Source organism: Daucus carota, chromosome 3 (genome assembly GCF_001625215.2).
Source record: "Daucus carota subsp. sativus chromosome 3, DH1 v3.0, whole genome shotgun sequence".
Taxonomy (NCBI): Eukaryota; Viridiplantae; Streptophyta; class Magnoliopsida; order Apiales; family Apiaceae; genus Daucus; species Daucus carota.
In genome coordinates, this window is record NC_030383.2 from 35,345,540 (window position 1) to 35,361,685 (window position 16,146).

Consider the following 16,146-nt stretch of genomic DNA (forward strand, 5'->3'; position numbering starts at 1 on the left):
TTACTTCTCTATAAAACTTCATTATAATTTTTCATTCAATTCTCTCCTCATTCCATTCCATTCAAGTAAATGCAACCTTAGAGTCCGAGTTACAACAAATTTAGTGGACTATAAGGAAAGGTGTTCTAAGTGGATAGCCGCGGACAATGACGTGCAAACCGACTGCACTAGTATCACATTCCACAGAGGGAACCATTAACAGAGTATTCCACAGAGTTTGGGACAAGATAATACCAACTCAATGTTATGTTTTCTTCCATATCTTGTCATCTTCACAACATAGAATCTTGAAATTTTTTGGTACTAGTGTCGGTGACATGAACTTGTTAATACATAATTGTGTTTTTGTATTGTAAATCTACAGCAGATATCAACTTTTGAGCCTCTGCACCGGAGTAAACTGCCTTTGTCGAAATGAAGTATATTTACATAATGTAGGCACAAGCAACACCCTCACGAATTGAACACAAACCAAGCACCAAACCAATTACAAATTTTGCATTTTCAACTGTAATTTGAAAAAACAAGGACGCTGAAACAGAGAGAAATGTAACGAATGATAGCACAATAGAACATATTACACTAGTTTCTCCTTAGAGCCACCGCAGACAAGACAACAAGAAACATGAAGATGAAAGCTGTGATGAAGGATGCCACCACTGCTCCGCTCACCCTCTGGCAAAAGTCATTAAACTGCTGACAAATTGCATTCCAGTTCGTGTTTGGATTCCCATTATGCGCCAAATATACAATAGAGGCCGCCCCAGCAGCTCCAGATGTTGTCAGAGCTATCATCACCTACAATTCGTATAATTTCAACATATTCACGTCACATAATACAGAAACTACACATGTTAAGCCCTTCCTGGCACCCTGAGGTTTTAGGAGAACTGGTAACTTAAACAATTCGTACTAGACCATCATTCATCGCCTAATGTTTGAGTGTGTGTTAGACTTACAGTGTCTAAGATGAGAAGGAGAAGCCTTGCTCCAACTATATGTGGACGAACAATGCAAACAACGGAGAATGGCAGGGAGAGGACAAGATAAGCACTCGCTATCCCATTGGCAATCACGAAATACCTGCATGCATGCATGTTTAAGAATGTCATCAAAATGTCGTGCCAAAACAATGTAAACGTAGTTTAACAATGATTAGTAGACGGATACGTGAAAGCTGGGAGATCATCATAGCTAGCTTGGAACTGAAGGAACTGAGTGAAGAAAGGGAGAGTCTGATCAGTAGTTCCCATTGTTGCAGTAGCAGCTAAAGCTGCTCCAATTGCACAAATTCTCAGTATAAAGTCAAATACTCCCACCCCTCTTTTCCATCCACCTTTCGGATTTTCTGCGCCTTTTGTTGTCGCTATGATGGTGGCCGGAGCAACAGCAGCAGCTTTCCCTTTGGTAGACTTCGATTCTGTGATGTTGATGGCCATTTCGCCACTCTTTTGTGAAGAATCCATTTGACACTGAGATTTATACCTAATTGTTCCCGGAATAATATATGATCCTGTTAAGGCCTTGTTAGGGTGAGCAACCTTGTAGAATTTGTTAGGCTTATATAGAGAAACAAAATTAGGCAGTTGATTTAATTTGTTTTGATTAAGTTGCAAGTGCATGTTGATGTACTGTGGGTTCAGCAAAACACTAATAGAAGAGGAGTTGCTGCTAACTTGCTCCACTTAAACAAGGAATTCAACTTTTGACATGGTTTTCAATCTTTTTAGGTGTGTGTGGGTGTGCCCTTTTTAGGCATTTATCAATAACGAACCCTCCTAAGCCAAACTGAGAAAGTGATGTGATTTCCAAACACATGACCTTGGAAATTATAATATCTAATTCACACTATTCCTAACCTACTAATTTCCGTATATTATTTTTCCAATTGTAACAGATCACAATAAATCATTTGAAAAATGCATGAAACCTTCCGAATATTATGCATGCATGATTTTCCACAAGTGTTTTACTCATATAAGATGATAGACGTAACATAGTAAAATTAAGTTTGAACCAAAAAAGTGAAAAAAGGTAATAATTTCAAAGTCCTGACAAGTAATTGACCATTTTACCAACAATTTTTTCCCGCTGGAATGCATCAAGTCTATGTGAATACAGGAGATTACACCGGAAAAGTAACTCATCCTATAATTTTTCCTTTTCGGCAGAAAAAATTTGCCTGTGACTGTTACCAACAAAGATGGGTCAGAACCTGTTGCCTAATTTCTAAGTGTAGAAACCAGCAGGTCAAAAGAAGTAACGAAAAACCAAATAGTAAACAGAAAAACCGTTTCAATTGGTACTTTGCTGGTAGAATCATGTCTTTGAAACAGACTAAAGGCATGAATACATGGTGCATCTGCAATTGTTGCTAAAACACATAAAAACCTACATTTACATGGTAGATTACAAAATGTATTGGTCTCCAAGTGCTCATAAATACTGTATGTATGAATATGTACCTTTCTGCATTGCAAGCAACAATCTGCTAGTCTATTCATTTATTCTATAAATATCAAAATTCATATGGGAAAAATTATAAACATTCATTGCTTAACCAAACTCCATATGATCAGTAGTAATCCGAAACAACTTGAACCATCGTGATTCTCTGGGACCTCAACTCCGAGGAAAATTTTATATCTTAACTAATAGACAACAACAGTGTGACTAGAACTCTTTCTACGGGCGCAATCTCCACCCTCGCCCTGCAATTGCTTCATGCACTCTATTTGCTGCTTCGGCAGTGTCATTGAGTGGTGGATAGCTCCAACTTTCTGAAATCTAATTTAAAAGAATAACATAATTAATTAATTAAAATATTATTATTAATTGTCAGAAACCAAAAAGATTAACTTAACTGAATTCCATCAAGTCGATCTGTATCTAATTAGAATATATGAGGATCAATAATTTTAATATAGATTTAAAGACATTGCCATATCAGTGAAAATTAAATCATACTACAAGATGCAAATATGGTTCCTGGAACATAATCATCAAATATAAGACAAACAAAATAAGGTGAGAGATTCCGTTATCCTCGTAATGTTTACAAATAAGATTTTTTCCGCTTGAAAATATCAAGAGATCATTCATACGATAGTAAACAATATAATTAGACTCATTCCCCAATCCCCAGGTAGCATGTTGTCCTACTGCTTATAAAACAACCCAAAAGACATTATACGCTCAGTTAATTCAAGAGATCAATCATAAGATGGTAGACAATAAATTAAACTTATTCCCCAATCCACAGGTAGCATGTTGTCCTCCTGCTTATAAAACAACCCAAAAGACATTATATGTTCAGTTAATTAACAAGCTTTTGGCTATCATTATAAGATACAAATTGATCACAGAAGGAAAAAATATATAACGATTGAGCTATCTTTTGCTTCACATATAGTAATGTTATAAATGCCGACTTACATCTTCAAGACCTGTAAATGGCCGAACAAAACCTCGCTCCCTCATCGTTTTGTGGAAGTCCGCATACTTCCAAGTACAACGCTCGCTACCCACAACGTAGACGGGCTTACTGTATAAATTGAAGCACATAGCAATGTATAAACTTATTTTCGTACTGTGTAAGTGTGACAATGAGTTTTTATGGCATCAAAGTTTCTCAAGCATACCCTGTGCTACAAGTTTCACTGAGCATACTGACTGAATCTGCAGTGACGACAAAAGCATCAGCCCACGCTAGATGGCCCATGTGCGGATTTGATTCTGAATTCATATTTAATAAATGATTATACATCAATCATCTTTGTAGATCTAGTCACAAATAATTTAGTATAAGAGTCATGGTCTCCATAGAGATTACCTTCGCCGTCCCATATATAAATTTTTGGATGACTTCCTAGCTCTTTGAGTATGAAATTAGATACCTGTTATATATATTATTAGTTTAGCACAAATACACACATAAACTGTTGTCTGATTAAACCCGGATACAGTAAACAAGAATATGACATGGTATCTATTAGAACTGTTATTTAGTATTTACCCATAAATATGAAGGTACCTATCCCTAAATACAAGTTTACATAACAGACTTGTGCATTACATAATTACCTTTTCAGGTGTCCTCCTTGAGAAAGATATTCTTACACTTCCACAGCTGACAAGAACATTATGGAGAGATGCTACTAATTGTTTAGCAAGATCTATCCCGTATTTACAGAAGCCTGATCAAATTTAGCAAACAATGAATTACATATATGTCCATTTCAACCAGCCTCTGGACTGGTATATAATATTATTTATTAGAAAGGCACACTAGACAACAAAGTATATCATTCAATATTTGACTTCATTACAAACTTTATATAATGCATTAACTTTCTGCTTTGAACTAATAGAAGTTTTAAACTTTTCAGAACAGTTTTTTGGCACCACAAAGGTAATAAACTTTTCATGTTCCGTTTTTATAGCTGAAATATAAGCTTATTTATGATTTTCATTTTCTTTAGGACCCTTTTGTCTATGTTTTTTTTTTTCATGTAATGCAGAATAAAACTTTAGAAGATATATAAAATTAGAATATACTGTATTGTCATAGAATGATTACGTGTAGGTCCTCCAATGTTAACCACCAGTAAGGGCTTCGGCAAAGGTGCAAACTCATCATGCCATGTAATAGCTGCACTTCGGAGAGCAGCAAAATCAACTTGATGAAGAGATCCTACAGTGAGGACCTGTCACAAATTAAAGTTACCAATAAACAGCAGCGGCTTGCAAGTACGTAGAAGACATCAAGACCAGTACTACAGAAGTACACTAGTGTTCGTAATGAGAATTTATACCACATGACTATCAGGAGGCTCACGAGGCGTTATCCACTTCCGGAGAAATTTGGGAACCTGCTCCTGTGCAGCAGGAGTCAAAGGGTAATAGTCATGCTGTGGGGTGATGACCAGGTCGAACCTATTCAGGTGTGACCTTGGATGCTGAATCTGCAAGAAAAAGATTAACATATAAAATCTATGACATTCCTCCCAAGTTTGGTGGTTGAACTATAATAAAAACAGTCTAAATACAAAATTTAACTTCACTTGGATAGTTAGATGCAACAAGTAGCCGAGCGGGGACAAAAGCAACCAGGGAAAATGAGAACTAAGCTAGTAGATAATATACAATCAGAAATATTATTATAAACTAGGGAGACGCACAACACCGTAGTCCCAACAGAAAAAAGAACAGAACAAATAATAATGAGGAAATGCAGCTGAAAATTAATGTTTATCCACATAAACAACCAGGCATGTGTGAAGATTCAGGATCTATTTTTTTAAAGTAGGGGTGACAAGAGTTCGAGTAAAAATTCTAGAATCTCAGACCCAACAAACTGTAAATAAGACCAGGAGGGACTTGTACCAACTTTCACACATATTTGAAGATTAATATAATGTGTATATATAATGTCAAGTAAATGAATACTCCTCCCTTGAGGGGGGAAAAGGAATACTCCTTGGCTCAAAAGCTTCAAATAACTTTTAAAAAATGTATACAAGGCCTATATCAAGCTAGCATAATGTCAAGACCTGACCAGACCAGCTAAATATACATATATACAATAAGTTTGGTAGTATATATATATACATGGTGCCACAAGACTGTATAGACTATAAAGAGAAATGAATACTTTTATTGACAAACACAAGCACACAAACTTCAATTTCATTTCTTCTTGCCATTAAACATACAAATAATTTCCCAAATTATGACGCCAGCATCAACTCCTAGTTCCTTAATTAAAACCGAACTACAATAATTCCAACAGATCCTCCCATAAAAATCTGTAACTGACATGAATTACATATTACAAGAAATGCTTATTGCTATACAGGCATAGTCATGAAATGATAATTCAGTAGTGCATTACACTGCAAAACTAAGGGAATCAAAGTGAGAAATAATGCACCAAATGTACAAAAACAAGACTAAACTAACAAACCTGAACAACAAATACATAGTCAGAGGCTAGTTTTTTTATCGAGCTTGCAATTGAAATGGTGTCTCTGCCACATGCAACAATCAACAACGGACCATCCCTGAAAGAGGTTATTTCAACATCTTAAGTCCATAAGGAGTCCGTCAAGAACACTAGCCTCTATATATATAAAAATTAGACAACTTAATACACAGGAAATTATTAATAAGCTGTACTTGTTTAGTCCACTTATCTACCACATAAACTCTTGTTACAAGTCCGTTTAATATACTAACCAAAATCTAAATTTTAAAATATTAATTTATTTTACCTAATTGTCTTTATATAGCATTTAGAATTCTGCAGTTGTGTTTATCAAAGATCATCCGCCTTTAACTAAGCATACACTTTCACCCAATTATATTAGCTCAATACGTATTCTAAAACAATTAAAATATAATTTGTATTCTAACAGAAAATATGTACCCGTATTAAGACGAGTGTTATGATAAATTGTGACGCTATTTTGAGATAATGTGGCGAAAATTATGTGGCATAGGATATAGATACTAAGTTGAGGAAGTGAATAGGTACCCTGTTCATCTGAATACCTGTTGTCTATGCATCATTACTTGTTAAATAAATTCTAAAGAGCTAGATAATATAGTTGTGTTAGTTCTTCATATGGAAAATGCCATTCCTTAACCATATCTTTGTAACTTTTTCTGAGCAGATAAGAAAGCTCCAGTGAGTTAATTTTGAACAAAAACTTTTTGAGGTTTCCCTGACATTTTACTAACAAATTACCCGTGTAAAACTGTAAATGATGGGATGGGATATCGTGTTGACCATCATATATATTTACCGTAAGCCCTGGGGTAAAGTGATCTGAGATCCAGATACAATAGTGGATAATTACCTCTTCAAAAATACATCTATCGCAACTGCTAAGTATATCATTCTCAAGAATGCAGTAACCTCTTCCTCAGAACAAAACATTCAAATATTAAGGTTTTGTTTAAAATTATGTATAAGAGAATAACTTACTTCTCATAAGTCTCTCGAGCCATATTTACTATGCCTTTCACATCAGCTTCTAAAATAGATGATAAACCACCACTACCGCCATTTTCTGTAGTTAATGGCAGAAGTCTATCCCCTCTGCGCCTCGAGATAACCCGGGAATAACCAAAGAGCTGCCTGATAATGTAATACACTGCTTTGTGGATAGAAACTGGAAGCCAGTGTAGCCACTCATTTATTCCTCCTCTGGGTCTAGTAACACGCTGCATGAGATGTATATTTCAATAAAAGTTGATAAAACAAGACACAGGCAATACAATAAGTCATAAGCTATCACAAGATCTTTTTATCATATTTCCATATATTAGCAGGTTTCTGTATGAAAGCCCTGAACAGGAGATATCCATGTAAACAAACGGTTTACGAAGATTAGTAACCACCAGCTCACAATAGATTTTTCTGAAATAATTATATGCTAATTTAATGCTTAGCTAAAAACAATGAAAGAATCATGACCAGCAAGACCAAACAAGTTGCAACTGATAACCAAGGAGTAACGGTACAAGCATATAACACTCTAGACATTCACAGATTCTGCTTCTCACTTCTCCATGTAGTGCATATATCTATAATTCTCCCTTACTTATCTCTAAACAGTAAGTACTGATCTCAAATGCAAATAAAAGTATATCGCGAGTCACCCTCTTCCCACTACTGAATAACAAATATAAAGATGTAGGTATAGATGAACTAATATAGTAATATATAACAGTCAGATACATAATCAACATCTGTTAAGCTTAGTTAAAAAATCTTCCTGACACAAAGCCAACTTTAAAAAGGCGCCTACTAACTGAGCAAAAATGAAGAGACTAACCAATCAACGACATAAACTTCGTTGTGTCTCGAGTTTATTGGAAAAATCAGATGATGTTATGTACCTCAAATGAGACAAAACCTCAATTGGCCTTTGCTTGTATGACACTGGTATTAGTGTATTACACTATTGAAAATTTTTCTAATCTCCGCAATAATTATCTTCTATTCCTAAAACCAGTTGCCATGTTTCCCTGGAGCCATGTTATAACTTTTGTGTCAAGGGTTGAAGCAAGAATTATTTTACAAATTTTCCGGAAATGATGGTTGTCTGCAATAGTAGGTATGTGTCAGTGTCACATTAGGCCTTCAATAGAGAAAGATAGCATTGTCTCAACCAGGCATTGTTCCCGGAGAAGGACGTTGTCTATAATAAGTGGCATATTAAGGCACTGTCATTACCCTGGCATCACTTTCAGGGCATGGGTATCACTTGTTTTAGGTATGCCTTGCATTGTGACCGAGCAATGCCACACTGGTGGTAAAGACTTGGTTTAGGTAAAGGATGGAATTTGATCATTCCGTGGCCGAGTTGAAACATATATAGAATAGTGTTAAGGCTTCCCCTGTGCTATAAGAATGGGCTGTTCGTGGGGATAGGTTTTAAAAAGAAAAAAGAAAATCCTTATACAACAAACATCAGATTGTCATTTTACATTAACCCCTAGCATGACTTTGTCAGAGCCTTGGTATGGCTATCCTAAATGCGAGCTGGTGCTGTGCCTGAATAATGTCATATCGTGGTTGCTATGACTTGATACCGGTATAGGATGATACTTGGCAACTCCTTGGCTGAGTTGGAACATTTATAGTACAGTTGTATAACTACTTGTGTTTGCTAAGAATGGGCCAGTCGTGCAGGAGAAGTCTGGAAGAAATTTTTCTCATACTATGGCCTGCAAAAGTGTGAGAAGCGACTAGGTTTTCGAAGAACGGGCCTTGTGCTATGAGGCTTTCTTATGTTTCGTATCCTAACCTTATACTAATTATCGTTAAGGACACGAGGCTCAAGTACAATTTCTTCTAGTAATGCATTAAAATGGCTATTAGATACATTAAATTTCTTCCTTTTTAAGAGAGAGTATTTTTCTGTCATATGTTTTATTAAAACATGTTCTAGTGCAACTAATAAATATAATTTTAACGACCAAAAAGTTTGAGTCGGTACATGATTCTTCACACACACACGTATATGACTGTATAAAATATACAATGCAAGACGTTTTTAGAAAGAAAAAATCAACTTAAGAAAAAAAAATTATTATGTATTATTCTAATAACATTGAACTAGATTAGGCGCCAGGGTATTATAAGACCAAATAGTGAAACACATTTAAATACGTCTCTAAGCAAAAGTTCGAATGTAGGGAATAAATTTACTTTAGAAGCTTTGATTCAATATCAAAATCCTTACGACACGATAATTAACCTGCAACATCTTGTATTCACATCAACAACTTGAGTTAGCTTATTCTATTAAAATTACTTTTTATTAAGATTACTACTCTATACCCTATTTAAGTATTGTAATCCCCACATATTATGGATGACTTGAGGGGTAGTTTGGTTCATGGAGTGGTATGGGGAAATGAGGAATCGGGTTAAGGTGGTATGGGGCTGAGGTATCATTCTTGATATCATGTGTTTGGTTGAGTGATGGAATGAATATATTAAATTTAGATATTTTTACATTATTATTTTTTATTAATGAAAAATAATAATATAATTTTAATTTTATCCAATTTTGAGTTGTTGATTTAATTGTGTTAAGCATTTGATGTAATTGTATATAAAATAAAAATATTTTTGATTCCTCATACCCATGTTCTATACCTACCTCCCCCCTAAGGTATCAAAAACCCATACCTTGAGGGTTTGAGGTATGGGTTTGAACGAATAAATTTTCCAACCAAACATCAAGTATGGGTTTGGAATGAACCAAACCCAAACCTGATACCTGAAAAGCTTGAACCAAACGACCCCTGAATAGGTTTGATTATTAAGATATTATCATAGTAAATTGAGTTGCTTCGTTTACGGGTTGCGATCTACAGTTTTTATCTCTTCCACAGTGGAAACCCTCGAGGAAGTAATTCTTATGCACCTGAATCACCCAAATCTATAGTTCGCCAAATCTGTCATGCATCATATAGACTCTCTCAACCTCATGATGTTCTAGGTCTGTGCTAGAGACCCAGCACTAATAGATGGGATACCAGACCCAAACAATGAATCAATCAGCCAAAACTTGGTTAGAGGATTTTCTATTGTGACCAAATGTTATAAACCTCCCAAGCATGTTCTAGAAAAAACCGAAAACTACATACAGTACTTCAAAAAGCCTTGCAAAAGCAACAAAGGAATCAATCAATCAAATAAATGAAGCAGCAAGTTTGATACAAAGAATCATAACAAAAGGAATATAATACGTAGATGGAGCTAAGTCCCATATTCTCCGCAAAGATGTACTACTAATCGAGTTTTTTCCAGTTCTACAGACTAATTCCAGTACCGGAAGATGTTAGACTATCATTTCAACCAAATTTTACGAGTGCTCCTAAAGCAAGATAATAGCCAACAAATTAAGTTCGAACATATAAAAGCAATTGAATCGCAATTAAATCGAAAAATAGAATTAATTGAAGAGTAGAAATAAAGAAGTTACATATAAAACTTGCTTTTCGGAAAGGCCTAAAGCTCGAACCAAGCCAAAACTCTGATTCTCAGAAGCTGGAAAACCGTTGCCGATGATAACAGCTCGCCGGATAACGCTGTAGACGCCGCCTTCGAATATGTCCGGCACTCCTTTCGGCGGACTTTCCGGTGGCTCCGGCAGTCTAATCGGCTTCATCGATTCAACTAGATCAACACTTTAAACCCCCGAGTGCTCGTTATAGATGCTGCAAACAAAGTTTTCTTTATTATTTTCTTTTCTTTCTCCCAAAGCAATACAATACCATACTATATTACTGCTATTTTCTTTTCTCTGTCTCAACTAATTAGTAATTACCCGTAATTCTTAATATGCTCATTTATTAAAAAAATATTAATTTAAAATTATATTTTCCTCTGACTAGTCATCAATATTCAATATACTTAGGTGGCGTCTCTCAGAGAACTCTGTTCTATTTTTCTAATTTTCTGAAATTTTTGTTCTAATTTACTGGAATTTTTGAATGAAAAAAATATCAAAAATAAAAACTGTTTTTTTTAATTTTGGATATATTGGAAGAAAGTTTCAGAACTACCTTTTTCAAAATATCAAAATTAAATCAGAATCTGAAACTATCATCATATTTTTGGAAAGGTGTATATAAAAAACAGAAAGTATTTTTGATAAGCCGGTCTTTTCTCAAATCAACCCTTATAAATTAAAGTCAGACTTCACAAAATTTAACACACACAACTTTTCTTGAGCTTTTATGTCTTCTCCATCTAATACAATAATGATTTACACTCTAGATGTTTTGAATGACGATAGAGATGATTGGCTGAGTTTGTCGGGTGTGGTAGTCGATAAATCCAAATACGGGAGAACAATATAGTCTTGACATGATATTGATGGATGAAAAGGTTAATAAATTAACTGTTAGGGATATATGTTTATTCTTTATTTTTTTATAATATTTGTTTTGTTCATCGGATATGTTTGTTATCGTTAATTTTTATATGGTTTACTTTGTATACAGGAAAATATTCATGCAACACTTTCACAATATCTATTTGCGCAGTTCAAGTACCTATTAAGTGAATGCTGTTTATACAACTAAATAAAAGTTGTTTCAAGGGTAGTTTTAGACCGAGATCTTATGGATTTAAGTTGATGTTTTTGCTGTCAATCAATCCAAAAAAAGGAAGAAATCACTAATACATCCGTGCATGGATTGGGGTTCATACGTCCCGAGATGATTAACGTTCATATAACTAGAACATAATGTTTATTCCTATTAAAATTAGAGATAGTTTCGGTGTTGTATCTCAATATCTTTTAGACTTTTACGCACTTATTTTAAACACAACTAAAATAAAGATATGTCGTGCTTTAAATTGTTAATTACATGCAGATTTTTATTTTCTTTTTTCGCTCATGAATTATAGTCCAATTTTGCAATTTAATATATTAATATTGGTATTGCATCGAGATGTTTATAATATTAAAATTATCTATATACCTATATAAAGTAAAATCTAGGGCGGCTGATGTGGCACTTCCTGCACTCTTCAAATAAAATCTCTCCTTCCTGCGCTTTCTGCTGATTATTTGATTTAATTTTATTAATTTTTAATTCATCTAAATCTAAACAGGCTGCTGTGTGTATTTATGGTCAGCCCTCCTGCCCCTCCGCTTACCTTGTAGACTGGACAGCCACTTCAGTTACACAATTTGTAACTGAAGTCCCTCTGCATCTTCAGATATTCTCTTATAAATGGACTTATTTGGGCTATCTTCTCGCACCAGTTGTTTATTTCGAGACCAGCTATGGATTACTCATATCTTTCTGATATCAATGGTGACGCCGAGAACTGGTTGCTTAGAGCAACTCCAAAGGGCTCTCTAAACAAGCTCCTAAGTCTAAAATTTAAGAGCAAATCAAAATTTAGTGCTCCAATGGGCTCCTAGATGCTCTTTAAAAATTTAGGAGCCTATTCTCTCTCCTTTCTTTTAAAGAGCATCTAATAGCTCCTAACTCAATATTATATTATTTTCCCTTCAATCTTCTCTCTCTTTTAGTTAACTTTTTCCTTTCATTTATATAAAATAAATATAAAATGTGAATAAGGAGCCAAATATAAAGAGTAGCATTGGAGTTCTCACGTTTTCCGATGTATTAACTTACTAGGAGGCACATTTTATATTATTGTTTAGAGAATGATTTAGGAGTACCGTTGGAGATGCTCTTAAGGTGCGAGTTTGCAGGCTATGGGAATCCACTAACACGCGGGAGAACACTTTGATCAGCTTGGATATGGTGTTGATCGATGAAAAGGTGATAACTATTTTACATTGTTTCCTCGTGCCTAATGCTTGCAATATGATGTGCTAGAAATAATACATTTTAAATCGCAAGCGCACGATCACCGTTTTAATATTTAAGATTCGTCCACAGAGATTAAAATTATTTTTCGCAAAGCCTTAATCTTTAACTTAGGCGAATTAGAACAATATTTTGAAAAGGGTTTCTTTTAAAAGTCTAAAATTAACAAATTAACTAATCTAATAATTGTCATTTATCTAAAATTTTATGTAAACTAATAATTCTAAATCACCTAGAGACTTTATAAACAAAACTAAATTTAAGAAAACTTTTGCCGTAATGATTTGGAAAATTAAGCTAGCCAATCAAGATCTCACGCAATCAACTTATGCGGCCAAGAATAGGAACCAAAATCAAACACTATGACTCAACACACAGTTAAAATAAACTTGGCAGAGGAAAAGGAAATCAGCAAAGAAAATAAACAAAAGAAAACACAGTACTCGACTTGGCCACTACGGAAACAAGCGACTCAAAACCAAACAAAACTAAGCTCATAATTCTGCTGTGATTTAACTAGAAAAAGGAACTCGACAACTTGAACTTAACTAAAACTCAGGCCAGCAATTTGGAAAAAAACAAAGACAACAGTTTAATCTTTAGCAAAACAAACCAGAAAAACAAAATTTAGAAAACTCGTTACAGCAAACTACGACTCAAGCTCAGACTGCAAACTCATAATTCAAATCGGAGAAAACAAAATCAGAGAAATCAAAAGATCTAAACCCAGCAACTGACTCGCCTAACTCACTAACACAATCGTGACTCAGGGAACAGCAAAGCAACTCAACAACAGTAAGACACAAGAAATCAGTAACTCGGCGAAAACAGAGTCGAAACAGGGGCAAACTCGGCACCCAGACAAACAAAACTCGACTCAGAATCCAGCGAACTCAGCAATCATCAACGCAGAAAACCATGGACTCGACTGATCTACTCGACGACTCAAACGCAGCAGATTACAGAACCAAACGAAACCCACTCAAAAACCAGAATCGATTCTTAACTACATAAACCAAACCCAACAGTATTCAAAACAAGAAACAAAACACATTCAACTTGCTGCAAAACTGAAAACGAAACTCCAACTCGGTGTTACAACAACCACTCAACTCAGTAAAGCAGGACTGAAACTCGGCGAGCAAACACACAAATTTGATGACTCTTAATCTAAAACTCAGACTCAGCTACAACTCGGCGGAATCGAAAATCCTAGACTCAGCCAGTATATAAAACCACTCGGAAAACAGAACACAACAAGAAAACAACTCGGTGAACTCGGAAAAAGGGAAAGCGACTCAGACGCAACTCGGTTTTAAAACAAAAGACAGAACAGAAAAAAAGGGTTTTGTAAATAAAACTAAAACAGGGGACTGGAGTTTTGTTTTAATAAAAACTAATCTGAGTAAGTTGCGTAAATAAAACAGAGCATGTAAACTTAATTAACAAAAGAAACAATCCGCTTGATTAATAGTTATGCTTCGACCTTGAAATTTAGAAAATAAGCCCCCACACAAATCATCTTTTGTGCTAGAGTTCAAGCTTCTTCTAAAAATTAAAATTAAAAAGTAAGAGATCTACACTAATCACAAGCTCAATGACTTCTTTTTTTCCCAAAAAGCAATTAAGCATATGGTGGTACTAAGAAGCAACATTTCACTTGGAGCAAGAAAATAGAGACAATACAAGATTAAGCTAAAAGAAGATTTGCATTAAAATAAAAGTGTTTACAAATAGGGTATGAAATTGAGAGAGCAAAAGAAGATCTAGCACTATACTACCTACCAACTAGGAAAAGACTAGGTTAAAAAGATTGTGATTACAAGTAAAGAGATGGGGGATTTATAGCTAAAGATTTAGGGTTTAGGGGTAGGGTGGCTAAATTTTGTCCATCCATGTGCCATGTGTGTTGGGTAGATCATAGCCCTCCATGTGCCCCCTTACTTGCCAACTCTTTTTGATTTTCTTCTTTTTCTTGCATTTTTCTTCTTTTTCTTGCATTTTTCTCTTCTTTCTTTATTTATCTACAATTTCCTGAAATAAAATAAATAAGCGATTAATACTACGAAAATAAACAAAAAATAGGCACTTAAATATGCAAAAATATGGACTAATCAAACTTCCCCATACCTATCTTTTGCTCGTCCTCGAGTAAAAATCAAAAGAAAAGAAATAAACTAAGAAAACTAGATGCGATTCCTAGGCTCCTTTTCGTAGGCGTGACGGGTGATTTTAGGTTCACCAACCCGTTAAACTCGTAGACGATCTCTACAAGAGGAGTTTTGTCTCCTAAGGGTTTACAGAAGATATACCCATAAAATCTGTGAGACATTCTAGCAAGTGTCTACTCGACTCTACTCTAATTTCGTTGGTGTTAACAAAAAGCGTTTTTTTTTTTAAGGAAAATACGACTTAAAGACTCTTATACTAATAATCAAGATACAATTGCCTCTAATCTACTTGCATCGACACAAAAATTTACTAGAAATCCAAGGAGTGTAATGAATTTTAAGGCCTTTGATGGATCCTAATTGTCTAAGAACATTTTCTCTTTTTCCACCAATTTTGAACTGACCCATTCTCTATCGAAACAAATATCTAGCCAAACTTCACAAACTCTTATTCTTTTTTTTTTCTTTTTTTTTTCTTTTTTTTTTGCATTGACTTTATTTTGTCCGTTTTCTTAGGCAAACAATGTTACCCATGTAACGAGCTTTGGGTCAGTGACTCCCAAACCAAACGGTTTTAGGGCACTAGGTTTTGAAATCCCCCGACGGACTTAATAACTCGAGTAACAAAGGCCACAAAACGAGACTAGCCAATCTACTTTTGCCCATTTATCTAAAGATTTTATCTATAAAGAACAATGGGTATTGAAGTAGTTTATTCTTTTTCTTTTTCTATCTTTTTTTTTATCTCTTTTTTTTTTCTTTTTTCTCTTTTTTTTTCTTTTTTTTTTTTCGCAAAGGCTCGATTCGACATTGTTTCAACATGTGGGTTCTCTCTCAGGTATCGAATAATATCACTAGACAATCTCTCCATCAAAGGTCTCGTGCAAAGTGTGTGCCATCTTGGAATTTAGAGTACAAATCGGTCGATACAAGCTTCAAAAAGACAACCTTACTCAACTACGTTCAAATTATCTAAAAGCCACTACATATATATACTTTTCGAAAACATGCTAACACAAACTACTCCTAAAGTTCGAGTGAGGGAAAGACAAATTAGCTAAAAGTATCTCTATTTTTGGATTTTTCTAAATTTTCAATT

The 16,146-nt window shown here is 34.7% G+C and overlaps 2 protein-coding genes across 2 annotated transcripts; both read right to left on the reverse strand.

Moving 5' to 3' along the window:
- Nucleotides 1-460: 460 nt before the first annotated feature.
- On the reverse strand, nucleotides 461-1,546 carry LOC108213674 (casparian strip membrane protein 3). The gene is made up of 3 exons (XM_017385468.2): nucleotides 1,171-1,546; nucleotides 960-1,083; nucleotides 461-798 (listed from the first exon to the last, which is right to left on the reverse strand). Exons 1-3 carry the CDS (start codon nucleotides 1,464-1,466, stop codon nucleotides 583-585), a joined length of 636 nt encoding a protein of 211 aa, XP_017240957.2. The 5' UTR covers nucleotides 1,467-1,546; the 3' UTR covers nucleotides 461-582.
- Nucleotides 1,547-2,278: 732 nt separating this feature from the next.
- LOC108210810 (mitochondrial fission protein ELM1) lies at nucleotides 2,279-10,803 on the reverse strand. The gene is made up of 10 exons (XM_017382229.2): nucleotides 10,506-10,803; nucleotides 6,989-7,227; nucleotides 5,966-6,062; nucleotides 4,815-4,964; nucleotides 4,580-4,706; nucleotides 4,084-4,196; nucleotides 3,833-3,896; nucleotides 3,642-3,735; nucleotides 3,436-3,544; nucleotides 2,279-2,787 (listed from the first exon to the last, which is right to left on the reverse strand). The coding sequence occupies exons 1-10, from the start codon at nucleotides 10,689-10,691 to the stop codon at nucleotides 2,686-2,688; spliced, it is 1,281 nt and encodes a 426-aa protein (XP_017237718.1). The 5' UTR covers nucleotides 10,692-10,803; the 3' UTR covers nucleotides 2,279-2,685.
- Between the last annotated feature and the right edge of the window lie 5,343 nt (nucleotides 10,804-16,146).